The sequence below is a fragment of the Camelus ferus genome, chromosome 11, assembly GCF_009834535.1.
Source record: "Camelus ferus isolate YT-003-E chromosome 11, BCGSAC_Cfer_1.0, whole genome shotgun sequence".
In the NCBI taxonomy this organism is placed as follows: Eukaryota; Metazoa; Chordata; class Mammalia; order Artiodactyla; family Camelidae; genus Camelus; species Camelus ferus.
This window is the reverse complement of record NC_045706.1, coordinates 6980899-7007205: the sequence shown is the minus strand read 5'-3', so window position 1 is coordinate 7007205 and position 26307 is coordinate 6980899. Positions and strand designations below refer to the sequence as shown.

Below are 26307 nucleotides of genomic sequence, written 5' to 3'. Positions count from 1 at the left end.
TTCCAGGAATGGGGTTGAAGAACTTGTTTTATTCTTTGTATGGATCTTAACACCTACAGCCAAATTACCCGCCGATAGATTGTTGTCAGCTTGCATTCCCCGGGTGGAGGACAGCAAGGAGAGTGTGTCTGCGCCCAGGGCAGGGTGCACGATGACAGGCCACACAGCCGCTGCGGAGTCACGTGCAGGGGGACGGGGAGGCTGTCCCGGAGGCAAGGGTGCCACCAAAGAGCCTCACCCTGCGGGGGACAGTCCTCATGAACAGGTGCATCTGTTTCAGTGAGCAGCCCCTTGGAAGCACTTCTCGGTGCTCACGTAGGACGATCAGATCGTTTTTGTACCCCCGGCCTCTCGTCTGTGATGGCCGTTAGCACCGCTGCCTCGTCACCCGAGCGCTCATGCTGACTACCACTGGTCAGCCCGACCGCGCTGACTGTGAGCCCCCTGCTCAGCTGGGTGCTTAGTGCTCACTGTCCTGCTTGGTCAGCACATGGAGAACGGGAAGTCACCTGCTCGGGTGGGATGTGGACCCCGGCTGCATCAGCCCAGGGCCTGTATGTGAAGTGCTCCCTCCAGGTCCTCCCCACTTTGCCACCCCCCCCAGCCTCCAAGGGGCCAGGAGGGTCTCCCTACCTCCCTTTGTGCGTGAGGAGCTTATATTCCGAGCTCAGTGCAGATGGGACCAGGGATGCCGACTCTGGGAGGGCACTGACATCAGGAGCTGCTGTGAGGGAGCTGGATGCGGGTCCTTCTCCCCATTAGCACTGGAGGCCCCTAATTCTGGTTAGTAAGTAACAGGCTATTAACTTGGAACCCTCAGAATGCAGCACATTAGTGCTTGGTGCCCAACATCAAATGTTTCATTTGCTGTCTCATGTAATGGGGCCGGCTGCATCTTCATGATGGAATGAGCCCTCTCTGTGTGAGGGTGAGGGTCCCCCTTTGCCGTCGCATTGACCTCTGGGGGGACTTCTCCAGCACACAAGTCCCCCTACCCTGCAGGTGGATTGGCTCAGCCCCTTTCCTCCACGCAGGCATCCTCTGAGACCTGTCACGTGCAGGATTGGAACTGAACAATAAAATCCTGCGTGGGGCTCATTAAACACACGCTCCAAAACTCCCTTGGCTCTGGGACCTCCCCCAGCTTGCCTTCTCTGCACCAGCCCGCCTAGGCCCGCCTGCCCTGTACCGTCTGTCTCCTGTCAGCCCCTGGGTGGGACTTCCATGCCCAGATGGGAGAAAGGAGTGGGAGAGCCAGGAAGGTCTGCTGAAGCCTCTGGTTTTATGAGTGGAGACTCCGAAGTCCAAAGAGAAGGGACTTCTCTGAACAAGGGGTGGCCAGGTGGGAACTCGGCAGCAAGTTTGGGACTAGCTGGTTCTGAACTTTGGCAGAACAACCAGGAGACCCACTGTGTCACATGTTAGGAAGTCAGGTGAGTGGGCTGAGCCAGTCTTGGAGCCATGTGAGAGCCACCTTGGAGTGAGATGGCCAGAGATTTGCTTGTAAGGGAAGAGTGACTTCTGAGCTTCTGCAGACCCTCTGCTGGATCCTCGCCATGCGTAAGTCCACGCGTGCCCTCACACAGGCAGGTACCAGACCCTCATGGCCTGTGCTGCTGGGAAGATTGTCCCTCATGAGCAGTCATCTGCTTCTGTGTAATCTACAGAGTTTCCCTCTTTGCTTTGACTGCCAGGGAACTCAAAGGTAATTTTGTTGGCTCAAACTCCTAGGCCTCTGTCACTATCCTAGTATAAACATCATTGTGTGCCTTTCCAGGCTATCTGGGACTCTTTATTTCATCCATATAGTTCTCTGTAGCAGAAGCTTGTTCTTTTTCACTGGTGTGTGTTGTTTCATTGTATGACTGGACAATTTATTTGTTCACTCTGCTGTTGGTGGACACTTGGGTTGTTTCCCATTTGGAGTCACCATGAACAGAGCTGATGGAATGTTCCTGTCCACGTCTCTCGGTGGACATGGCCTCATTTCTGTCAGGCACACACCCAGGATGGAATCGCTGGGTCACGTGAATGCATGTGTTTAGCATTAGGAGATACGTGCCAACTGTTTTTCCAGCACGCTGCGCCCTTCCACACTCTCCGGCTGCGGTGAGAGCTCCTGTTGCTCACGTCCTGCCGGCACTCGGGGCTGTCCCAGTGAGCGTGTGGGCTGTACTGCTCTGGGGTTGCTTGTCCCTGATTACTCGTGATGCCGAGCACCTTTCTGAGCTCCCTGTGGCTGCTGGACCTCCTGGTTTGTGAAGTGCCAGTTTTGACCCTTTTAAGTGGAACACACACAGCAAGTAGGTAAAGGCTGGTAGACCAGAAGTCGCATGTAGGCCCCCTGGGAGGCCATGGAGCTGACAAGACTGCACTTCTCAGCTCAGGCTGCATGGTCCACGGAAGGAGAGCACCACACGTTGGTCCCCAAGCCCCGCCTGAGCTAACACACAGGATGGAGGTTCTGGGTGCGAGCCCTGCTCTATCATGAGCTCTGGGCAAGTTCCTCACCGGCCCCAAGCCTCGGTTTCTTCACCTCTCAAGGGGGGATGGGGTGCCACTTTCCAGGAGACCACTGGGAGGGGGGTGCTTTCTGAGTCAGGCCTCGCAGAGGGGAGTGGGTGTGCGAGGCTCTTCTAGGCACTGGCACGGACAGTTTGGGGAGCGTGACAGGATGAACGCCAGAGCGGGGGGAGGGGAGAAGTGGTGGTGGCTGGCGGGCTCTGGGTCAGCCGCCTGGGCCCTGTTAGGGAGACTGGATTGAATCTTGGTGGTGGTGGGAACCACAGGGTGATGGGTGCCCGCCTGGACCCCTCAGACCCCTCGCGGCTGTTTCTGTGCAGCCCCCAGCTCTCCTGTGCTGCTGCTTCCCACACCAGCACCTGCGGTTCTGCAAGGATGCTCGCTCAGGCGCTGGGGACTGCCGAGCCCGCAGGGGCCCAGTTCTGTAGTCCTGGGTGGCACCGGCTGGGAGACTCACCTCTTAGGGTTCAGTTACACTGCTTACAGACAGGGCTGGCCCAGCCTGGCTCTTGGCATTTTCATGCTTCTAATAGTCTTGGTTTTGGGGAGAGGGCATTCATTCTGGGAAGTGGTTCTCCAGAAGGAAGATCTCTGTGGCCTGGGACCATCACCCAGACTGAGAGCTCCAGTGCTTGGGGACCTGGCGGCAGGGCCTCCCCAAGGAGGTGGGGACCCAGAGTGCATGTGCCCCACATGCTGGGGCCTGGGCTCTAGGGAGGAACGGGATGGTGAGGCTAGGCCAGGGCTCCCAGGCCCTGAGGCTCAGACACTTGCCTTTCTGCCCATCACCCCTTGACTGTGGGGACAGACTGGCCCCCATGTCTAGATTTCTAGGACAGCTCGGGCTCCCAGGAAGCCAGATGCCTAGTGATGACACAGCTGGATGGTCAGAGGGAAGGAGGCCTTTGCTCACTTGCTCAGGCAGTTGGCTAACTGTTCCTGTTTCTGCCAGGAGCCAAGGTCTTATGCTGGGAGCGTGAGGCCACTGCAGGGATGCTCCTGACCTCGGGGAGCTCCCAGTCTGGAGGAAGCATCGCACCCATAACCAGACAACTGCAGTAGAGTGACAGGTGCTCTGATGGGGTCATCACAGGTGCCGTGGAACACAGAACAGCCAGCTAACCGAGGTGCGGCCTGGGGGAAGGGCTTCAGGAAGGGCTTCCTAGAGGAGGTTACTTGTTCCTTGGGACGTGAGTCCCAGACAGCCAGTGCTTTGGGGCAGGACAGCAAATTCACAGACCTGCAGGGGCAGGCAGGAAATGTAATGGAGTGAACCGGGACTGGTCTAAGAATAGGGAGACACTAAAGAACGGTGGGGAGTGGGGTAAACTAGAAGCCACTTGCCCCATTCAAGGGAGCAGCTGCCACACTGTAACAACTCATTTTTGCCTGCGGACTCCAGACCATTGTTACTGAATCTTCTAGATTTTTAAAAGAAGCCAAATTTCCAGCTTCTGTGCAACTCTGGCCTCACTGTGCCTGTGAACTGGGCAACAGCTGGGGCAGGGTTGGGGGTTTGTCAGTGTGAGGGAGCCTCTGCAGCCCACCAACATGCCGTTGGGCGGCCATGCGGCACCACCCACTCGTTTTAGCACCTCCAGGTGCCTGCAGGTGATGAGCAGTAAGAACCACACAGGAAACAGCTGATGCGTGGGGTCAGTTCTGGTTGACAAGCTGCCACCAGGTTCCACCAGGCTGAAACATGCTGTAAACAGGCCTGTTTCCTCCCTGTGGACAGAGTGGCCCCAGGGTGGGTGCCAGGGTCCACGGTAAATCCCTCCCCACTGGGCTCTGGCCCCCACTGCCCTCTGCCTGCAACAGGCCTGGCCCTGGGTGTTGGTGACTGTGAGGCCTGGATAAAGGATTCTGGCATCTCCGTGGTTCTGCCCGGTGGAGGGCGGGCACCTAGACATGGGGAAGGCTGTGCAGCTCTCGGGACCCCCTGTGCAGCGCCAGTGTGAACTGTACCGTTTCTTTCATGCTCCTTGTCAGTTTTTCACAAGTACCGTGCTGTCCCCACTGCATTAGCTGAAGCCTGCATACATTTCCAGGGCCCCCCTCTGCCCTGGAGCTGATCCAAAGGGAAGGTGCACCCCTACCCACAGGGCTCTCAGCGTGGCCGGAGGTTGACCAGCACATCAGTGATTCCCAGATGCAGAATCTGTGCCATGTACCAAGGGAAGAATCACTAAAATGAATCAGGATTTAAACCCACACAGAATTTAAGTCCCAGAACTGCCATGTACTGCCTGTGACTTCGGGCAGGTTTGTCCCCACCTGGCATCTGTGTCATCATCTCTAGAACAGGCCCCTCCTGGTGCCCACCATGGGACATCATGCAGGGTACAGGGGAAATGCTCCTCCAGGCCCGCCCACTGCAGCTGTGAGGCCGATGCCCTCTTGTCCCCATGTCCCTGTGGTGCAGCGCCTGTGAGCCAGGTGAGCTTTGCCCGCATCCCAGGACTTGCCTACTGGCTGGCTGGGAGCTCTAGTCTGTGGCAGATCTTCCCCTGCCTCAGTTTCTGCACCAGGCCTCAGAGCCTCTGGGACTGGTCCCAGCACCTCCTTCTGCTGGGAGAGACTTCTGGTCCTTCCCCACTGGAGGATGGGTCAGCCAGGGTGGGGTTCTGGGCCCTGGGGCACCACCTGCCTGAAGGAAAGGGGCGTCCAGTTGGCCCAGCCCTGCCCCTCACCCCAGCTCATCATCGTCCAGATGAGGGTCAGACAGCAGGAGACAGTAGGGAAGGCTGCAAGGTAGGAAACACAGATGTGACCCTCCCCTCTCTCTGGGTGGCACCCTGGCTCACCCCTGCCCACACATGCAGATGCAGGGAGGGCGTGTCTCCCAGATGATGGGCACAGGACCCTCCCGCAACTTTAGATCCTCCAACAAGCAGAGGCTGGAGACGGGGAGTGGGAGGCAGCCAACCTATGATGCCCTGCCCCCACCCCTAAGTCAGGCGCCCAGCTCCACTGTTAGTTCCCTGAGGGGCCTGGCCCACCAGGCCGCAAGTCACGCGGGGCCACCTCTGCCTTCTTACTTGCACAAAGACTCCATGGGGTGGGGTGCTCTGGGGGAAGCTTACCTCTTCCCTCTCCCCATGCCTGCCCGTTACAGATGAGCAGACAGCCAGACTGATGGGGGAGACCCAGGCGCCTGCCAGGAAAGGGAGCTCTGGGGCAAGCCGCCTCCCCCCGCAGAGCTCTGACCCAAGGGGAGGTCTTGGCCACCCAAACTGTTTTGTGTCCCCACTCTCTTTCCTGGCCAAGGAGCCATGGTCCTCAGAGGCGCCTGAGGTGAGGACTATCTTAGGCCTGAGTTTTTATGTCAGTATTTGTCCCTCCATGTGATTTTAAAGCAGCCTGCGAAGCCCCGTCTGTGTGAGCTGGTTGGGCCAGGGGAGGCCAGGTCTCTGCCATCGGTGGCAGGACGTGCCCTGGGTTGCAGGGTCCCTGGGTGGGGCTCAGGGGCTCTAGGCTGGCCTGTACCAGGGGTCAGGCAGAGGCTGGGCCTAGGCTGGTGTGACTGAGGGTGGGTGGTGGGAGACACAGGGGCCTGAGGCCTGAACAGGTTTCTGAGCGAGGACGGGGATCTGAGGCTGGAGCTGAGGACCATTCCAGGCAGGATGGCACAGGGCCTGGGACTTTGTCTCCAGGGTGACCCCCTTGCCAGCAGGGATCGTGTCAGAGTCCCCTTGAGACGCAGGGCTCAGTGGACCTTGGCAGGATGAGGCATGAGTTCCATGGGGAAGCGGCTCCTGCGTAAGCTTCTCCGTCAGCAGCAGGACCAGTGGTTCCCGGAGGCGCCTGGGGTGTCTGCCCGAGTCTGGGCCTGCCCTACCCGCCCTGCTCCGCCTCTGGGATCCATGGCCAACTGCGCCCTCCCGGCCACCCCAGTACAAGGTCCCCTGCCGACAGCCAGCGCAGACCGGGCAGCACTGGCTGCCCTCTGGGTCCCAGCAAGCTGGTATCTTGAGGGCGAGGGTCCTGGGCCAGCAGGTGGACGGCTGGAAGCCCTGGGTCATAGGCCTCATGTTTGGGCCATGGTTAGTGGCAGGAATCCCATAATCAGCCTTCAGAAAAGCGGGGACGAGGGCGGGTGGAGGCAGAGCCCTGGCGCCATCCTCCTGGCATTCGCTGGAGGCCATGTTGTGGCCCATACCATCTTAGAAACGACCATGCAGGCCCCTGGGTCTCAGACTCCCGGGGCTTGGATGGACCCTTTGTCCAGCCTCATTACCTCCAGCCCCATGAATCAGAGCCCTCTGTCCTTTTCCTCCGACTTCGTCAGCACAGCCTGGAGTTGGCTTCAGTCTCAGTGGCGTCATCCTCCTGAAGCCCGTGCCCGGGTCCCTGAATTCACTTGGGCAGCCCGCCCCCAGTGCCCAGCCCTCAGCCACCAGGGGTGCGGCCGGCCCCTGCGAAGCAGATGGGGATAAGGACGCATGCCCCTCCCTGTGCGGGCAGTGCTGTGGCCTGCGGCCTCAGGGGCCTCTGTCCAGCCCTGTCCTGGAGCAGACCAGGGTGGAGAAGTGGCAGGTGGGTGGCACTTGACTCCTGGAAAAGTTCTCAGGGAGAGGCTGCACCTGTGTCGCCTGGACAGAGGAGCCAGAGTGGAGGAGGTGGGCATGGAGACAGTCCTTGCTGGGGTGTCCGGCCACTACCTTCCTTGGACTGGTACAAAGACTGCCTCTGTGAAGCCATCCAGGCCAGCGCAGAGATTGGCCTTGTTCTCTGCCTCTGCCATTCCGTCCTTCCCTCGGCTCATGGGGCGTGAGGGGGCGGAATAACTAATGATAGGCAGTGCCTTGCGGAGGGGGGGCCTTTGTTCATTCACTCGATGGGGGGACACTTCCTGGGTGCCTACTCTGGGCCAGGCCTGTGTGGGCAGCCGCCAGGGGCAGGAAGCCTGGCCCCTCTCTCTAGGCAGCCAGGTCGGTAGGGCACCCTCAGTTGCCCAGCCAGATGGTTCAAGGGATAAGGGGCAATTTCTGGGTGCTCAGAAAAGAGAGCAACTTGCCATGTGAGGTGGAGCATAGAGTTGGTGTTGGGAACAAGTAGGTGAGGCCTTGGTGGATGAGTAGGAGTCTGCAGGTGGAGCAAAACCTAGTGATCATGCATTCCAGCACAGATAGGAGTGTGGGAGAGCATGGAATGTCTGAAGAATGGGGGGCCGTGGATGCAGGGTGGCTGAGAGGGTACCCAGTTAGGACAGACTCATCCACTCTGCTGGGGAGCTGGGCTATGACGTGGGCAATAGGGAGCCACAGCAGAGTTAACACAGGAGAAGTGGAAGCTGCAGAGGAAAGAGGGAGGATCCACTCAGACTCAGCCCGAGATACCCGGACACCACCCATACACAGGAGCCCAGGAGAGCAGAGGAACCCACTGCTCCTCAGACAACTGCCCAGGGAATCTGCCTCTGCCTCCAACTTTAGGAAAAGACCTGAGGGCTGTGCTCAAATGTATGGGTGGGGGGTGTGGGGATCCCAGCCTCATGCCCCCTTTTCTGGAAGCTTCCCTGACCCCCACATGTCCTCCCGTAAATTCCCTTAGATCCTGTGCCCTTTCCTTTCCTTCCCAGCCCCTGTCATGTCTGTCTGGGTCTGGACGGTGAGCCCTGGGAGGGCAGAGGGCAGGAGGCTGATGCCCACATTGGCTGCAGGGCCCCCAGCTGCAGGCAGAGTGCCAAGTGCTTCATTCTGAGTGGCCCTGAGAGCCAGGCCACATGGCCACCTTACCGATAAGGAAAGTGAGGCTCAGGGAGGTGAAGAGACAGCTTGTTGGGGACAAAGCAAAAAGCCCACCCTGTGTGGGCCTGCGGCAGGGGAGGGGCAGCCCCATGGGGGCCCTGTGGGTGCAGGGAAAGGGAGCCTCCCCTAAGTCAATGGGGCAGAGGGGTAATCGGGCACACATGGTCCTGCTGAGGGACACAGCCCACTCTCTGCCCAGGAGACTGCTGTCTCTCTCCCCCACCTCTGTGTGCTCCCTGTCTCCTTCTTTCTGTTTCTCTCTCACTTCGGTCCCTCCATCCCTCTCTCCTCTCCCCTCCCTCCATGTCTCCACCCCGCTTTCTTCTACCTTCTTTCCTGTTGCTCTGTTTTCTCCCCTCTACCTGCGTCTCTCTCCCCTCCTCCCCTCTATCTTTCTTCCTGTCTCTGCCTTCCCTCCTCCTCTCTCTTCCTCTGAGTGTCTCTCTGTGTCCTTCTGTCTTCCCCTCTCCCAGCCCAGCTAAGCACTCCGCTCCCCTTCCCCGCTTATCCTGCTCTGCCCAGGCAGGGCCTGCTCAAGGCCGGGAGGGAGTCGCTCGGCTCCTTTGTCCATCACCCTCTGCCAAAGGGCATGTCTTTGCTGGGTTTCTTCAGCCCTTGTAGTGTGACACCTTTGAGGCCCCATGGGTCGCGAGTCATTGGCCAGCGTGGATGGGCGCTTAAAGCCCGCCAGCTGCCCAGGGTCTCTCCTGCCCGGTCAGGCCAAGCAGAGCTGTCTCAGGGGCCTCAGGGTGGGCAGGCCCGGAACAAGTTCCCTCCACGTAGCAGCTCCCTGAGAGCCGCGGCCCACGGCAGCATCAGGTAATTAAGACGTAAAGTCCATGATTTCCTCTGTGTGTTGGCAAACAGCGGCCGGCTGCTAACGCAGTCCTTTCTTTGAATAGATTCTTGAATATAAATGATCTGTAATTAAACGTAATTAGTCCTGTACCCATTCAGCTCGGTACCGTATGCCGAGTGTGGCTGCCTGGAATCTTATTACAAAGCATCTTCTTTTATGAGCTGATTTCTTGTTCCGTTTCAGGGTCAAGTTCATTTGAGTGGACAGTAAACCTGTCCCAAGGGCCCAGTGAAGGTCCTAGGAGGGCGGTCCTGGGACCAACTGCCCAGGAACTTGGATGACGCGTCAGGGTGGGGGTGTTTGCTGGAGGAAGTCTGATCTGCTTTGAGCTGCCACTGACCTCACTGTCCTGGAGAGAAAAGTCAGGAATCTGATGGGAACTGGTAGGAGGGGCACAGAGTGGGGACAAGAGGTGTCAGCACCAGGGCAGGCATGTCCTGAAGGCGTCCCACTCCCCCGACCATCCCCCCGTAAGTGGGGACTGGGGCACCCCCCCCATAGGTGGGGACTGGGGCACCCCCCCATGTTGGTGAACAGGACCTCGGGGCTGTCCTTTGGCCCCAGGAGCAGCTAAGGGAAGCCTGCAAGGGCGCATCACGGGCAATGCAGAACAGGCCAAGGGCACTCCGGCCGCTGGGATGTCCCCTGGGGTCCTGGTCCCAGCCTCCCTGCCCCTCCTACTCCAAAGCCTATGGTTCCACATACCCACACCCCCCACACACACCAAAATCACTCTGTCTTCCCTGTACCTCAAATGCTGATGTGTATCTGTCAGTCCCCCTGCCGGCCTTTGTGCCCAGGGCAGGGTCCAAGGCCGGGTCACAGCCAGCCTCCAGCCCCAGCCTGGTTCACAGCGCCCTCTCGACAGCTTGCTGAGTCCTCTCTGGTCACGATCATGGTGCTGAACGCCTGCCCCCGGCCTGCTCCCTTCAGCCTCGCGGGTCCCCTACACTCCTCACGGGAGCCCGTGTGTGTGTCCTGTTACTGCCTCCATCCAGAGAGACAAGCCGCCACTCAGAGCTGGGCGGTGCTCACCCTGAGTCACCAGGTGGGTCAGGGATGGAGCCATGCTATGCTCAGGGCACAGATGAGTAAACTGAGGCAGGACAGTTTGCCAGGGGAGGACTTCCTGCCAGTTTGGGTGCTCTGTCTCAGAGGGCCCCTCCCACCCACCTGCCGGCCTCCCTGGCTGTGCCCCAGCCAGGCCAGCCCCATCTCAGATGGAGAGAAGAATCCCCTCCCCCACCTCCAGAAGGATTGGGGGCCAGGCAGCAGCCGCAGGGTAACCTGGTACCCCTCTCCGAGACTCTCGGTCTGTACCAGGGAGGGCGTGTCAGCACACCAGGAGGGCCTGGGCGGAGGGTGCTGGGTTCCCAATAAGGGAGACCCTCCCATTGGAAGGGCTGTCCACAGAGACCCTGGGCGGCTGGGGGCCATGGGCGCCCACCTCTGGGAGGACGGAAGGGGAGTGCCCACGACGGGCAGACCGCCAGAACCAGGGGTCTGCAAGCAGAGGCCCCAGGGGCATCTAGTTGAGGCTTGTGGGCCACGTGTGGTCTCTGTTGCACATACTCTTCTTTTTACAAAGTTTTAAAAATATAAAAACCACTCTTAGCTCAAGGGCTGTACCAAAACAGGCTGCTGGCAGGATTTGACCCAAAGGCCATAGAAAATAGCCATAATGATGGGAAATAGACACCCTGTATTTGTGAGATTAAATGTGACTTTTTCATTAAATTTTCGAGGTATAATATACCTCAAGAGTATGTTATATATGCATATAAAGTGAACTAAAATGAACAGCATGATGCATTTTTCCCCCATGTGCCACCCCTGTAACCACCACCCGGTCAAGTTCTAGAACACTGCCAGCACCCCCATCCCATCCCCCCAGGAAGGAACCATCTCCTGGTCTCAGCACTGGAGACTGGCTGTACCTGTTCCCGAACTTGATACAAACAGGCTGTCCAGTTTGGGTTCCTTGAGCCTGGCTTCTTCTGCCCGTCATGGTGTCTATGGGTGACGGCGGACAGACATTGCAGAGTGGAGGGGAGTTCATTGTGGATGGTGGTGTCCTGGGCTGTTCTGACGTGCGCACATCCCATCCTTTGTTTTTCCATTCTCCTATTGATGGACATTTGTGCAGTTTCTGCCTTTTTGCTACTGACGGAAGCTGCTTGGAACATTTTAGTACTTGTGTTTTGGTGAACACGTCTATGCATTTTTGTTGTGCTGTATACTTGAACTGGAATTGGTGGGTCATAAGTAGGTACCAACACGGTTTTCCAGAGTGTGTGCCATGTACCAACCTTTTGATATTAACAAGTGTGTATTTCAGCACTAACATGGGAATAACAGAGATCTTAAATTCCTGTGTTCACTAAATTGTTTGGGTCCGGGAAGAGCGAAATAATAATCCCTTAAAACACCTCCGCTGGCACGAGAGAGTAGCTGATCCGGTGGGTGGTGGTGAGGGTCCCTGTCCACTAGTCCCCTTGTCCCCAAGGCTTACATTTGGGGCCCCACCTTTGGGGGAGTCATGCACCCCCTGGGTGCCTGTCTGTATGTTGATCCACGAGCTGCAGGGTGGCCACATGGAGGAGGCGGGAGGACCAATGTCCGCTGGCCCTGGCATCTGTCCGTGGGCGCTGCCCACCTGGGACCTTCCTGGAGGGGTGGGAATGTCCAGCAGCCATGCATGTTCCTGGAGGCTCTGACACCCAGAATAATGGCCCAGAGTCAGAAGAACCAGGTCAGATCCCAGCTCTGCTCTCCCTGCCACATGGCCTCAAGCAGTCCTAAACCTCTCTGGGCCCCCATTTTCTCACCTGTCGGAGGGGGCACCTGCCTCCTCCCTGAGGATGGAAGGAGAAAATGATGAGACGTGTGAAGGCCCGGGGATGTGGGCAAGCGAGTGGGGTTCCCCAGGCTGGGGCAGGGGACAGGGCAGAGCCAAAGGTGGGCCCTCCTCAGTCACCAGGAGCATCCACTTCCCTCCCTACTCCCCCAGCCCCTGCCCAGGTCCTGCGCCTCAGCAGCCTCTGGGGAGGTGGCCTCCAGGCCACTGGGCTAAGAACTCTTTGAAAGAAAAGGTGCCTTTGCCCATGACAGCCATTTTAAGGTCAAGTGCTCTACAGACGCCAAAGCCTTCAAAAGGGACAACTTGACTTTTAGGACATTGTCAGAACCAGCTCCAGCCGCCTCCTCCAGACTGGGGCGGGGGCCTCCGTGGCGGTGGCCGGGCTGCTGCCTCGGGCTTTCCCCGGGCGCTCGGCCAGACTGTGGGGTGGTCCGAGCAGTAGGCCCTCGGCGTGGGAGGTTGCACGGGGCGGTCCCCACCCCCACCAAGCTCCAGCCTGTGAGCAGCGGGGAGGGCCCTTCCTGTCACCAGAACCTCACGCTCTGGTTCACAGCCCCCTAGGCTGCCCACGGCCCTGGGGATGAGGTCCCAGCTCCTCCCACAACTGTCAGGACTCAGGGACGTCCCCTGGAGCCCACTCTGAGCCCCTCCTGTGGCCAGGGCTGCAGTCCCGTTACAGTTCTCCTTTCCCCACCCCAACATGTCCACCTGGAGCCCTGCTCAACTTCAGGACTCAGCCCACAGCCCCTCCTCCATGAAGCCCCCACACGGGGTCCCCCTGGCGCTTCATGGACCTCACAGGCACCTGCATGTATCGTGTGGCCTCACTCCCCTTGTTCTCAGCATCCAGCCAGATCCCAGGAAATACCTGGAAGGGCTGGATGAGGGATTTGGAAGGTTCTAGCCCCTCAAATCCCAGCCAGAGAGTAGCTTTGCAAGGAGCCTTCCTCTGCTGGGCAGGAAGCTCAGAGCAGGATTGAGCTCAGAGCCCTACTATCAAGGATGTGGTGGCACGGACGGGGCAGGGGCCAGTGGTCACTCTGCCACAGGACTCCGAGCAAGCTTCCAACAGAAGGGGAGGTGTCCAGGTGGAGGGAACAGTCAGGAGGGAGGTGTGTGGGACCAAGTAAGGGTGGCTGGGACTGGGGTGTGGGACAGCCATTGGCCACAAGCCAGGCTGCCTGACGGGGCACCGAGGGGCCTGGAAGTTTCCCAAGGGCAACGCCAGGCCTGTGCTAGATGCTGGGAGACAGCGGCTTCAGATGGGTCACTATGGGCTTACTGACTGACCTGTGGTCCTGCCCTCCAGGCCCAGTGATGAGCACCATCCAGAAGTAAAGGCTGATGGGTACGTGGACAACCTCGCGGAGGCCGTGGACCTGCTGCTGCAGCACACAGACAAGTGACGGGCCTTCTGGGAGGGCCCCTAGCCTCCTGCCACCCTCCCCTGTGCCCAGACCACGCAAGGCCCTGTCCCCTGCCCTGGACAGGCAGGTGAAAGGGGCCAGCCAGGCAGTTCAGGGCTGCCCTGTTCCTGGGCCTGAGCCACCAGCCCCTCCTCTGCTTCCCTCTGCAGACCCTCCCCCTCCCCAGTCACACCTCCCAGCTGCCTGGGCAGAGTTTGATCCCCACCTGATGGCCTGTCCCCTGCCTGTGCGTCCCTGGTGGAGTCAGGAGGTGGGGCAGACCTGTTGAATCCCTGAGCCTTTTCACTCTCCATTCCCACCAGATCCTTTAAATGCTCCACCGAATTGGACTCAGGTGTTTGCCCACTGCCTCTTATCAGACCGTCCTGGCATTTTAGGGAGGTGCTTGGAGAAAGCAGGGTCCTCCCGTGCACCGTCCTCGCAGCCCAGAGCTGAGCCCGCCTCCCCGGGACTGCCCAGCGGCCCTGGCCCCCAGCCACTGTCAGAGTGGCCACTCAGCATTCCCCACGCATCCCCTACTGATGCAGCCACCCTTTTCTCATCCCAAGTCACCTCTGGAGCAAAATGGAGCACTCTGAAGACCACCATCCTACAGAGCAAGAATTGTAACCTCTAGAATCCAGGTTGCAGGCAGAGAGTACTTTCTGGAGCCTCAACTCCGAATGTGTCACACCCAGGGTGCGCAGGAGGACACTAACGGGTAATAAACTCTGCCCTGACCAGCGGCGACTTGGGCTTCGACTGCACGGGGGTGGGAGGGGGCACCGTCCTTGTTCCTGCCATGTGCTTGACCCTCTAAACATCAGGGGGCCAGGGTCCTGAGACACCTCACCTGCCCCAAACTCTTGGTTTAACAGGCGGGGAAAGTGAGGACCCGTGGGGACCAGGTGGACCTTCCCTCATGGAGCAGCCCTGAGGCCGGGGCAGTGAGCCACGGCTTCCCCAATTCACTCACAGCCCAGGTTTCAGGTTTCAGAATCAGTCAGCAGAACAGATAACTTGATTGCTCTGTTCCTCCCCAAATTCAGTGCAGAAGCCACTGACAAATCTTGGGAGACTCCTCCTAAGAGAAGTCCTGAGTCCTCCGTACAAGATTTCCATTAAATGAAGGCAGACGAAAATTTAAAAGCTAAACCCGGAACCCGAGTTCCCTGGAACAGGAGCCCAGGGCTGGCGGGGGCTGTGCTGTCCCCAGGCTGTGCCCGCCATTCCGGCCACCATTAAATCAGGATTCGGAAGATATGATGGTGGCTGAGTCTTTTCATCAAAATGAGGGGCCACCGACCAGGCTGGTGTCATTGGCTTGCAAGGGAGGAGGGACGTTTGGCCTATTAGCTGGAAAACATGCAAATCGCCTGCTCCTGGATGGAGTCCCTAATTGCAGCTCGTTAGGCGATCAGCCGGGCGGTCAGCAGACATGCAGTGGGCGGCTGCGCACCGGGGCCCGGAGGGCAGTGACTGTGTGGGGACTGGCCGCAGCCTTCTGTTTGGTTTATTTCCTTTTCCCTTTCTTTCCTTTTTCGTGGGCTGCCCCTTCCTGCTGTCCTTGGCAGGGGCTTGCAGCCAGGGCGGTGCAGCCCTGGAGGAAGGAGGCTGGTGGTCTCACTCTCTGTGGTCAGGTGGAGCCTCCCCTTGATGGCTGCTGCCCAGGAGTGTGGACAGAGACAGTGTCAGAGGGACAGCAGGCACAGAACCTCTATCTTGGGCAGAGAACATGCTACCCCCGCCAAGCTATGGGTTCAGTGACATGGACACTGTTGTTGCCCCATTTTACAGATGAGGAAACTGAGGTGCAGAGAAAGTGACTTGCCTTGGCCCAGCAACTGGCAAAGGCAGAGCTGAAGCACGAATCAAGGTCTGACCCTATATCCGATGCCCCTTCTAGTCCCTTCCACAATCCCCCCATGGGGATGTGGCCTGTGGTGGCCCCAGTGGCTGTGACTTTCCAGGCGAGCTGGCACACTGGTATCCTCTCTCTGGAGACAAAATGTTCCTCAGAATTGAGGTCCAGCCCTACTGCACCTCAACCACCTCACCCTTTCCTCTACAGGACGTTTGCCAAGCGCTGTCAGAGACCAGGCCACACCAGGGTGCCCTGTCACCTGGCTGGGGATGATGACCCCTGTCCTGCTGCCACCCAGGGTGGCCATGCTGCCCAGAAGTGAGGCTGACCTCCCTCACCCCTGGGTCCTTCCAGCTGCCCAGCTCCAGCCTGTGGCAGACCCTCATTCCACACCCCTAAGCAGGGCGGGCACAGTTCTCAGGCCAGGGACAGACAGAGCCACTGACCACAGGTGGGGCTGGAGTTCGGGGTAGGCAGTGGACTAAGGACCTGTCTGTGGTCAGGAGATGCACCCAGATCTGCCACACGGCCAGCAGAACGTTCCAGGCTTGGGGGGCACCCAGCAGACCCACTGTCAGAAGGGTCGGGTGGGCAGGGTGGAGAGGAGGGCAGGCTGGGGACACAAGGGCCTCTCCTACCTCCAGATCTTCCAACTTGAGGGTCCACAATTGTACCAGCCTGCGTGAAAACCCCATTCAAACTCAGTTAATCCAGCAAGAGTTTTTCATCCCATGTGACTTCCAAGTCCATCTGGGTCCCAAGAAATTCCCAGACTGACCCCGGGACAGGGCAAAGGCAGCCCCACCCAAACTCCCACAAGAAGAGAGGGGATGGCACCTGGGGGATGGGAACGCAGGGGAGGTCCACGCTGTCAACCGTCTGACAGGCGCTGGGAGCTGGGCTGAGGGGTCCGAGCCCTCCCAGCAGGTGCACACCGACCGCGGCGCCCAGGTGGCGTCAGCGCTTCTCTCCCCTCCAGATCAGGTTGAACAAGGTCCCTCCAAAGGCTCCGCCTACCTGCTGGGCCATTCATGCTCCTCGCAGGGAAGCTGGCAGGAGGGAAGGGGCACAGAGGTGAGGAGGGACCCATGTGTGTGCCTGCTCTGTGCCCCGGTGCCACCTCCCACCCCAGCGTGACTATCCCGTAGCTCCAGCTTCCCCACTCAGAACTGCCCTGCCTTAGATGATAAACAGACGGGTCAATTTGTATCTCATTTTTTCCTTTAGTTTCAATTTTTTTTTAAGATTATAAAAGCAATATGTATTACTGTAGGAAATTCAACAGAAAATTATAAAAAAGAACCAAAAAGTCAGAGCCTGACCACTGTTAATATTTGAGTGTTTCCTTTCATCCCTTTTTCCACACGAAGATAAATGTTTTTGACACACACTGGACAGAACTGTCTAGTGTGGTACTAGGGGTTTTAGCTGTTCTCTTCATTTAAGCCTGAGTGTTACAAGTCCTGTCTACACATGAGGAGGCTTTGGAGGCCCACAGACAGTGCTCGTGTCAGATGCAGGTGGCCCTCAGTGGCACTAGGCACAGAGGCTCAAGGCGCCAGCCTCCCTCTGCCACGGAGGAGACACCGCGGGGTGAGCTGAGCCGGGGAGGGGCTGCTCTACCCAGGCCGCACCCCGACAACAGGGCCAGCACCAGACTGAGCCCAGCCAGGGACCTGGGTGGGGGCAGGTGAGGGACTCTGAGGGCTGCAGGTCCATCGGGGCCACTCCGTGTCCTCCCCACAGGTGGGCAGCATGTGGGAGCCTCCCCTGCAGTCATGGGGGACATGAGGCCTTGGACCCCTGGGCCTTGGGGCTGAAAGGCTGCTGGGGGAAGGGGTAGGGGCTCCTCTCACCACCCCCCAGCTTCAGCCATAGCAGCCTGGCTTCACCTGCTATGTGCACTAGACATCCAGGGGCCATTTTGTTTGAAAAAGAAAACAAACAGAAGAGTCTGGACTGAGCGCTCTGGAGTCTCATTCCCAGAGGGGCATCCTCAGGACCATTAAGATCTCTAGGCAAAAACTCTGTGGTCAGATTATGTGCGCCAACCTTGGGTTACAGAAATTAAGTAAGCCTCCCGAAGCCTGTCCTCAAGGCCGCAAAAATCCTGGTCTCCTGAGCTTGGTTAGTGAGGGCTCCCTGACTTGGGGGCCAGGCGCAGGGTCCATGTGCCCCTGAGCCCAGTCTGGGCTGGGCTGTGAACACTGCCGTCCCCTCGGCCCGAGCAGCGCACACCTGAGCCATGCTGCCCTCCATGGGGCGTGGGGTCCCAGCCTGTGCCACCTGCTCAGCTACCCTGGTGGGCAGGTGGCCCCGTGGGGCTCCAGGCCAGGCGGTCTGTAACAGCACGACCTGTGGCAAACCGCTGGGCGCCCTTGCCTCAGTGTTGCTGAGGGCTGAGCTGATGTCCTCACGAGGGCTTGGGACAGGCAGGTTCCTCCACTGTTCCTGACTCAGAAGTCACACAGAGCGGGTGTCCCTGGCTCTGCTGTCCTGGGGTCCCTGGCTCCTGGCTGGAGTGAGGAGAAGGGACCTCCACACGAAACACATGCTGACTGCCCTGGTGCTGGGGACCCCGAGATCACGGTTCTCCCATCACAGTCGCTCACAGCCTCCTGCATCTGAGCCTCCTGATAGCCCGTGCTCCCCATTTTCCCGACCCGACCCTGAGGCTCGGAGGGGACAGAGGGCCCAGGCCAGCCCAGAGCCAACGGTCCCACAGGCAGAGGGGGGCCGCCAATCTGCCACACTCAACAGAAACCACACAGCCGGCTCCCATTGGTTGGGTACTGAACCAGGAAGCTTTATTTACACAGTAAAAGTAACAAGCAAATTCCTGAGAGACTAGAGCGGCTCTAGTGCAAGACAGTCACGGCCTGCGCGGAGGACAGGCTGCGGTGGGCGGAGCGGGAGCGGAGGTGGGCGGAGCCGGGTGGAGGGGGCGGAGCCAGTGGAGGGGGCGGGACTGCCCAGTGCTGCCAGTCCTGGCCCCCACCCTTCCTCAGGCTCCACGAAGCCAACCAGGTACAGCTGGGAAAGCACACAGGGCCCAGGGCAGCCAGCTCCTTGCCACCGCGCCCCCAGGACGTCGCCCCCCCACACTGAAACACGATTTATCTGCCAAAGAGACTACGCTAGGAGGGCAGACTATCCTACCTAGGCTACAAGAGCTCCGCTGCGGTCTGAGTTTTGTGTTTTTTTAAAATCTTTTTCTTTTTTTTTTTTTTTTAAAGAAGCATGGTTTTCTCTGGCGCCAGTGGGAGGGATCTCACCAACTGTGTGGCTGTGGCAAGGTGTGGCACCGCTGTCGACACGGAGGCCCTGCCAGGCCGGGCTGCGCCCCAGCGCTAGGGGGACTGCTCGCGCCCCAGGCCGTAGAGCCTGAAGCGGTCATCGTTCAGGTGACCGGCCCCGAGGCTGGGACGCACACGACTGGAGGCCAGCCGGCTGGGCCCAGGGCAGGACACCCAGGGTGCGGCGTGCTGAGGGCTCAGGCAGCGCCCGCCGGAGGGGGAGACACCCACACCACCCCTGCACTGGAGACCCATCCAGACACTGGGTTTGTTTTTCTAACGGGGACTTCTCCTTTAAATTTTCTTTCGGCGTACAAATTCACAAAACTTTCCTATTACAAAAATTTTGTTGAAAAGTAAGGCTTTCTGAGAATGAAGATCCGTACATATGATCAGAAAAGCTGTCCTGTGGCCTGGATGTTGTGTCTGCCTATGGGCCGCGCACCGGGCCCGGTCCCCACCACGAGTAAGGCAAGAGGGTTTGCGGTAATGTAAACAGCGAGGCTGCGGCCCTGATCCCGGTGCGGCCCCCACTGGCAGCAGCCTGTTAGGCGGGCGGCTTTAGCAGGTGCTCCCTCTGGAGTGAGCGGGGATGCTGCGTGACAGGGAGCCCCTCCCCACCCAGCTCTCCTGGAGCCACAACCCTGCTCTTGTCCTTCAGGGCCCCTGGGCAGGCAGACAGCCCGGCACAGCCCTCCCTCCTGGCTCTGAACTTCCTCAGTCTCCTCTCAGAGGCAGGAGTTCATGGGCATCAGCTGCAAGAGGCAGGGCTCCAGCTTAAGTGAGGCTCAGGGTGAGCCCACCAGCCTGCCTGCTGCCCCTGGGACAGCCCCACAGGATCAGAGAGGGCCGCCCTCCAAGAGTTCCCAGACCAGAGGTCCTGGTGCCAGGGGAGCAGAGCCTAGCTGGGCCTCAGGCTGTGTGCAGCACTAGATGGGGTCTGCTCTCTTCAATCAAAAGACAGACATGAAGCCCCCTGAAGGCCACTCCTTTTGAGAAGGGACCGTGGGGCCGGGAATAGCCAAGAGAGGCCTGAGGAGGCTGGAAAGAGCCACACCCTGCCTTGGGCTGGGATCCTTTTTACCCTGGGGCTGGGTTTCTGGATCAATAGGACCAGCCTGGTTGGAGGTGCCTGGCACGGCCCCAGGGCATCACCTGGACCACAGGCCTGTGACACACACCCACCACCATGTGCTTCCCCTCCTGACCCTGAGCAAAGGCTGCTGGGAGCCATGGCCCAAGTCCATCCTGGCTCAGCCCCTGTCCCTCTCCATGGGTGAGGGAGATGGGACCCTGCCTCTCCTTCCACAGGAAGGATGCTATCCAGGGCGTGCTCCCTCCGTGGCCACTCTTGGTGTGGGCCACACCACTTTCTGAAGCCGTGAGGTACCAGCATGTGCTCTCTGAATTCATACGCTGCTGGATGCCACCCAATAGCTGCCCCAGCCTCCTCCAGATCAGCTCTAAGAAGACACGGTCTCCATGACCCATCAGTGGGGATTGGGTGAGATGTCTTTATCCACCCGGAGCCTCCAGCTCCCTGGTTTGGCTCTCCAGGGTCCCCAGGGGACATGCCTTTCGTAGGACCTGCCCAGCACCCCATACCCATTACACTCTATAACCTGAGGCTGTCACCACAATCTCGGGGGGCCATGGTGTTGGGGTTTTCTGCAAGCATCTAATGGCTGATTTTTAAGAAAAGCCAACTATAAATCAGAACTTGAGCCACCACACTTTTGATGTAAAAAAGTGAAAGTTTAAGTGAAGTCTCCCAAATACGGTCTCTCTTTAGTGGAAAGTGGGACCCGTGTGCACTCAACCTGCAGCAGTGAGGCATTTGCGGCCAATGGGAGATGAGCAAGAGCAAAATGACCCGGACCTTTGTCACGAGGCAGCCAACTCAAGAGAGTGCAGTTGTATTTAGCCTCATGGGAGAAGGGGCCACTTGCTCATAAGCCGACCCAATTGCTATTGTCCGCGGAAGATGTCAAGTTGCTAAAAGCCGGATTCCAAGAGAGCAGAGCCCATGTGGAGAGGAGCTGTCTGGGAGTGAAATCTCTGGGGCTGAGTCTGCTTGTTGATGCTGGGGGGTCTGCTGGGGTTCAAGGAGCCAGGTAGGGTGTGAGCCCTTAAAAGCCCCTGCTCCCCCAGCTGACCACTCCCCACCAATGAGAACATACCTGGAATCCTGCAGGGACCCCCAGAGCGGCCAGCAGACACCCTCCCAGAAACATGCGCAGGGCCGGGGCTTGCGCACCTGCACAGAACTGCTTCCTGAGGATGTTTTCAAGAGATCACCCTTTAACGGGGACATCTCTCCACTCACCTGAATCCACCAAGCTCACCGCTCGGTGACAGGTTAGTCATGGAATATGGCTGCCAGCTGCCAACCCTGCCAAAGAAGCCCCCAGAGAGGCAGAGCACCCCGGGGCCAGGCGTCCACACCACAGGAGGGGCTGGTGGGTCTGTCTTTTCAGCCAACAGATCCGCCAAATTTGTACCCAACTAGACGGCCTCTAACGAGCACCCCAAGTTGTTCCCTGAACCCTCGCCAGAGAGTCCAGATGTGGAGGCCACCCCGGCACCCCAGGGCCTCGGTCTTCCACACTTGGAATTAAGGCCAAATGGTTCTGATGTTACTATGGAAGGAAGCCTCTCCCGACCCTTCCCAAGCCTGAAGCAGGGAGACCTGGGAGAGAAGGCACGGAATACAACTGAGGGAAGAAGGAAGCTGCGGGGCCAACTCCCCAGCACTGAACCTGAGCAGGAGGCCAAGGAGGGCCTTGACACCACTGGATGGACCTGAGCCCAGGAGGAAGCCCCAGCTGGGAGTGAGCACACGGAGCCGGCCAGCCCTGCTAGAAGCGCACGGGACTGCCCAGCGGGGCCGGCTGGGACGCTTGTGCCCAGGTCCCACAAGAAAAGGGGGAAAGAGACTGAAACCAAGAAGCTTCTCTCGGCTACAGCAGTTCCGTGGACCGTGGCTGCCGTGCTGGTGAGAGGCTGAGGCGCCCCACTGCGTGGCCTGGCCAGGGGGCTGGCACTGGGCCAGGACCCCGCGGGCAGGACAGCGTTTTCGGGAGGCCATGGGCTCGCTCCCTGGCCCAGTGTCTTCCAGGAAGCTTTGATCGGGCCCAGGAGTGGGGCTCCCCTGCGAGGGCTCGCCATGTGCCCGGAGGGAGGCCTGCCGATTCTAACACACACCCCCAACCCGCCCCCGACCAGAGCCCACGGCCCCTCAGTTGTTCTCTATCTGCTCAATGTCCAGCTCACCGTCCAGGGAGCAGGGGCTGTTCCGGGCGGCCCCGCGGTCCCGCCAGGCCGTGGCCGGCTCCCCCCGCCTGCCGCAGCCCTCATCCAGGGTGCAGCCGCCTGACTCCTCACAGCACAGCTCCTCCCGGCAGGCGAGGTGGTCGTCCGAGGACGGAGGCAGAGGCTCGGGGACTGGGGTCCCGGCGGGGGTCCTGCCCCCTGTGCCGGAGGCCGAGAGCAAGGTGGTCCAGGACCTGGTGCTGCTGGCGTGGAGGGCGAAGGGGCTGTGGGGGCCGCAGTCTTCCATCCCCGCGCTCAGGCAGCTGAGGCTGCTGAAGGTCTGACAGTTCTGTGGGGGAGACAGACACACAGGTCACCAACAGTCACATTCCCCTCCTGAAACCCATGGACTACGCACCCCGCCTTCCAGGCCAAGGCCTCTGGAACTATCTGCCAATGGGACCACCAGGCAGTGGAAGACTGGCCTCCTCCACCATCGAGGCAAGGAAAAGGGGCTAATGGAAACTCACTCACGAAGAAATACCCCTGGCCAACAAATACCATGTGAGTGCAGAAACGCAAGATGCAGTTACTCACTTACAAACTGGCAAACGGCACAAGGTGAGCAGTGCCCAGGTCTGGGGGCGCTGCGGGGGCGGGGGCAGGCTCAGGGCCCTTCACGCACAGCCTTGCTGAAAATGGGTCTGATTCCTTCATCAGGCAATTTCACTTCTAGGATTTTTATCAGAAGAAAACAATTTGGACACACGCAAAAATTCAGAGACATGAATGTTCCCTGCCACACCGTTAAATTGAAAGAACAGAGAGTGACCCAAATTCCCTGTGATAATGATCCCGTAAAGCATGTCTCTGCAGACAAGGGAAGGCACTCTGGCCAGTAAAGGAACACTGCAGGCGTGGGTTTGCTGACGCAAATGGAAACACCGCCAGGCTGCACTGCTGCACAAAGGGGCATGGTGCCCGTGTCACCCTCTCCCCACAACGGCAAGAGGGACATGGGCCAGGAGGGCTGAGCTGACGTCCAATCTGGTGCACATCACGGCCACCAGTGGGCTGGTCTCCATGCAAGTCCTGGGCTCCTGTGCCCTCAACAGGCCCGCAGGCAGCGGGACATGCAGCTCTGCTGGAGGAGAGGTCAGGCCCACAGCTGGGACCGCAGGCAGACCCCTCAGCCTCCCTAGGCCTCCACTGCCTCATCTTTAGCAGGCGAGTGATGGTCCTGCCTGTCCCCCTTGGAGGCCCCAGTGAAAGAACGTGGCTGGAAAGAGCTCCCCGCCCGCCAAGCACTGCCTTTGCGTGGGGCCGGCCTGGAGGAGGCGGCAGCCTGGGGCCTGTCCAAGCAGCAGGCGCAGCTTGAACATGACCCAAGGGTGCTTGAGGCCACCCACTCATAGTAGGGAGCAAGCCCAGCACTGTGCACAAGCGGGTTCAGTTAAAGGCCTGCATTCCTAGTGGAGCACAAAATTGGGACAGAGAACTATGATGAACAGAGTGCCCACGGCCCAGCCCCACTGACCCCTGACAGGACCGGTAGCAATGCAGTCCCTTCTCTAGGACAAGACAGAAGAGATGCGCGGCAAAGACAGCAGGGAGGAATCTGAGCTTTGGCTGCTTCCCCGGACAGGACTGGGGAGGGTGCTGGGGGCACGGGGGAGCACCGCACGCCTGCCAATGCCAAGATCACAGGCCTGTCCCAAGGGCCCCGGGTCCTTTCACAGGCTGGAGTGTTTGTATGTCACTTTGAAATAAAGATGACCACCAGCTGTCATGGCAAACAAGCTGCTGAAACAGGCTCGGCAAATGGAAAATAAGAGGCGCTCTCTCTGGAGGAAGGTGGCTGTCCTGCGTGCACACACTCACTGTTCCTAACTACACCAGGAGGAAACTGTTCTGATGGGTTTGCTTGTCTTGCAGTCTTTTGATTAGCAGAAAAAGGAAGGCTGGGGTACTGGGGGAGCTCTGGGAAAAAGCGCTGGGATTGAGGAGAGAAGGGCTGGGCCACCAGTTAGACCTGAGATACTGGCCCAGGCCGTGGTGGGAGCCCAAGCCTCAGCCTCACCAGACCGGGGACCCCTGTGGTGCCTCCGGCTGGGCTACCATGGGGCTCACTGAGGCCCCAGGCTGCACAGTGCACATTCCCTCCGCTGCCACGGCAGAGGGCTGGAGACAGCTCCTCATGCAAACCAGCCCCCAAGATCCTGGGTGATCCCAGGTCAGAACACAGACCTGATGCTGGGCGGGCAGAGGCCCCAGATGCCTGTGATGGGAAGGTCTCTGAGGCCCCTCTGCCTGCCAGCCTCTCCCCTGACTGGCCTAGACCAGAGCCAGGACAAAAGGAAAACTAGGTAGGGGCACAAGAAGGAGGGAAGATGGCCCAGCCCGAGAAAGGTGCCGACCCCCAGCCTCAGCAGACGAGGCCCAGGGAGGCAGAGCCCAGCCCCTGGCAGCTGGGCAGTGTTTCTTGCCCTTAGAAGCAGCGTTTGTAAGGATTTCTGCGAGTGCAGTGTGATTCCTATTACAAATACTAACATCCAGGATAAACCCGATGTGTGCAGGTGGCTCACAGGTGATGCCAAGATACTGACGTGCTCTGCCCTTGGGGGCTGGCCACAACGCTGAGCAGGTGTCCCCGTCTCCTGTGAGCTGCAACATGAAAACGGTGGGAAGTGCTGGGGTCAACCTGAACAGAAAGTGCCCCCGAATCTGTGTTCACCTCCCGTCCTACCCAACCTTGTGCATTAACTAAGGTGCAGGGGGGTGGGGGCACCTGACTTCATGGCAGATGTGACGAGTGTGTGTCTGGGCACTGCTCATGTTAAACATCACTCACACCAGCAGCAGGGTGTGGGGAACCCCAGTTTGCTGCAAACTTTCAGAGATGTAACTTTTGCCTCAAGTGTGCCCTGGAGAGGGCCGAGGCCAGACAGGTTGTTACAGGCCTGCCACACATGGGTGTGACAGCTTCAGACAAGACCCTCCAACCTGACGAATAAGAGGTGGGCCTAGGGCACCTGGGTCACCCCCACTCTGTCTGGAAAAACTGAGTCCCTTCTGCTTTGCAGCAGGGCAAGAAGCTGCCAGGTCTGGTTGGTGAATGTTGTCACAAGCCAATCCCAGGATGCCACTGAGCCCGACCCTCTGACAGTCCTCAAAGGCACCTGCTCCTGGGCTGTAAAGCTAGTGTCACCTTGAAAACTTTGTTGACTCTAAACTCAGCTGTTTCAGCCACAGTGAAAACCAAGACCCACCTGCTGAATGTCCCAACCGGTGGCACGCCTCACCTGCCAGGGAGGAATGTGATGGCCACAGTGGGGCAGTGTGTGGCCTGCCCAGGCGCCATCCCCGGTGAGCCCATCCTGTGCCAACATCCAGGGCTGCCTTGTGCCCACCACGCCCTGGGGGCAGGGTCCCGCCCAGCCTCTCCTGGGAGCTCTCACTCCCAAAAAGCCCAGCTCCCACAGAAGAATGTTGCACGGGCCTGTTGGAGGCCTGGAGGCCCGTGCGCCCTCAAAAATGTCTAGGGAGAGCGGCACAGCTGCTAACAAGTTCAAAGCACTATGTGAACACATCATTCCAGGGTGAAGTGTTTGCTCCGGGACACAGTCCCTCTACGCCAAATTCTTGTTCTCCTGAGGCCCAGCCCTGGCCCGGAGATGGGCCACCTACTTGGGCACAGGCCTGCCCAGGTAACAAAGCTCTGAGGAGACCATCCATGTGGGCTCAGGCTAGTGGCTGGAGATACCACTCAGCACCCCAGTCCTACAGTCTGGGGTGACTTTGGAATGGAGCCCCCGAAAGTCAAGTTGCTTCCATGAGACCTGCCAGACCTCAGGTCCAGCCAGCTAAGTCTCAGCCCACCCACCCCATCTCTCCAGGGCTTCACAGCCAGGAGCAATGGCCCCTGCTTCTGTGTGGCCTTTCTGAACAGATATTTGCTTTTATACCCTCCTTCTGGGTGGAAGGCCCCTGGCTGGATCCTGGGGACTGAGACAAAGGTCCCTGCCTTTGGTGGAACTCTGTGCAGCCCCCACTGCAGACAGAAGCCCATCAGACCCGGGTGTTGAGAGCACCCAGAGGGCCTGGCCCTGTGCGCACACACTGTGACGAGGCCAGAGAGGACACAGCCCCTCACCAGCTGACGGCACCCCTACCTTAGCTGCGAGCTGAAAACCAAATCGCCCCTCAGGAAACTCATGTTAACTCAACAGATTCAGCCCCACCTTTCTGCATAAGCTGACCACCACCCTCCCCCCAAGCCTCTGGCCACAAGTTCTGTCTCCTCCCCAAGTGCCCGGGCTCCCTGTGCCAGCCTGGGGCAGCTCAGGGCCAAGGGCAAGGCTGTGGGGGTGCCCTTTCTCCTGGCTGTCTTACCCTAAGGAGGACAGGCTGGTTTCCTCATTCCTGTCTCCCTGGGCCCCGCTGGCCCCCAAGGCTGGGAAAGCCATAGGAGTGTGGTGCGTGTGGCCCCGGGGA

The 26307-nt window shown here is 59.1% G+C and overlaps 2 protein-coding genes across 7 annotated transcripts in view; one reads left to right on the top strand and one right to left on the bottom strand.

Moving 5' to 3' along the window:
• Positions 1-14664, top strand: part of LHPP (phospholysine phosphohistidine inorganic pyrophosphate phosphatase) — a 125216-nt gene extending 110552 nt beyond the window's left edge. For 2 of the 4 annotated variants that reach the window (XR_004323742.1, XM_032490700.1), the window contains one exon: positions 13305-14664. Coding sequence is in view for 1 of the 4 variants with exons in the window: in XM_032490700.1 (XP_032346591.1) it covers positions 13305-13401 (97 nt within the window). In the remaining 3 variants the exon portion in view is untranslated. The remainder of the gene's footprint in view (positions 1-13304) is intronic. The other 2 variants (XR_004323741.1, XR_004323740.1) reach the window with 2 other exon arrangements.
• A 3386-nt stretch (positions 14665-18050) lies between these two features.
• FAM53B (family with sequence similarity 53 member B) overlaps positions 18051-26307 on the bottom strand; it is a 110577-nt gene continuing 102320 nt past the window's right edge. For all 3 annotated transcript variants that reach the window (XM_032490696.1, XM_032490695.1, XM_032490697.1), the window contains one exon: positions 18051-22162. In XM_032490696.1, the coding sequence (XP_032346587.1) occupies positions 21800-22162 (363 nt within the window). In that variant the 3' untranslated portion in view covers positions 18051-21799. The remainder of the gene's footprint in view (positions 22163-26307) is intronic.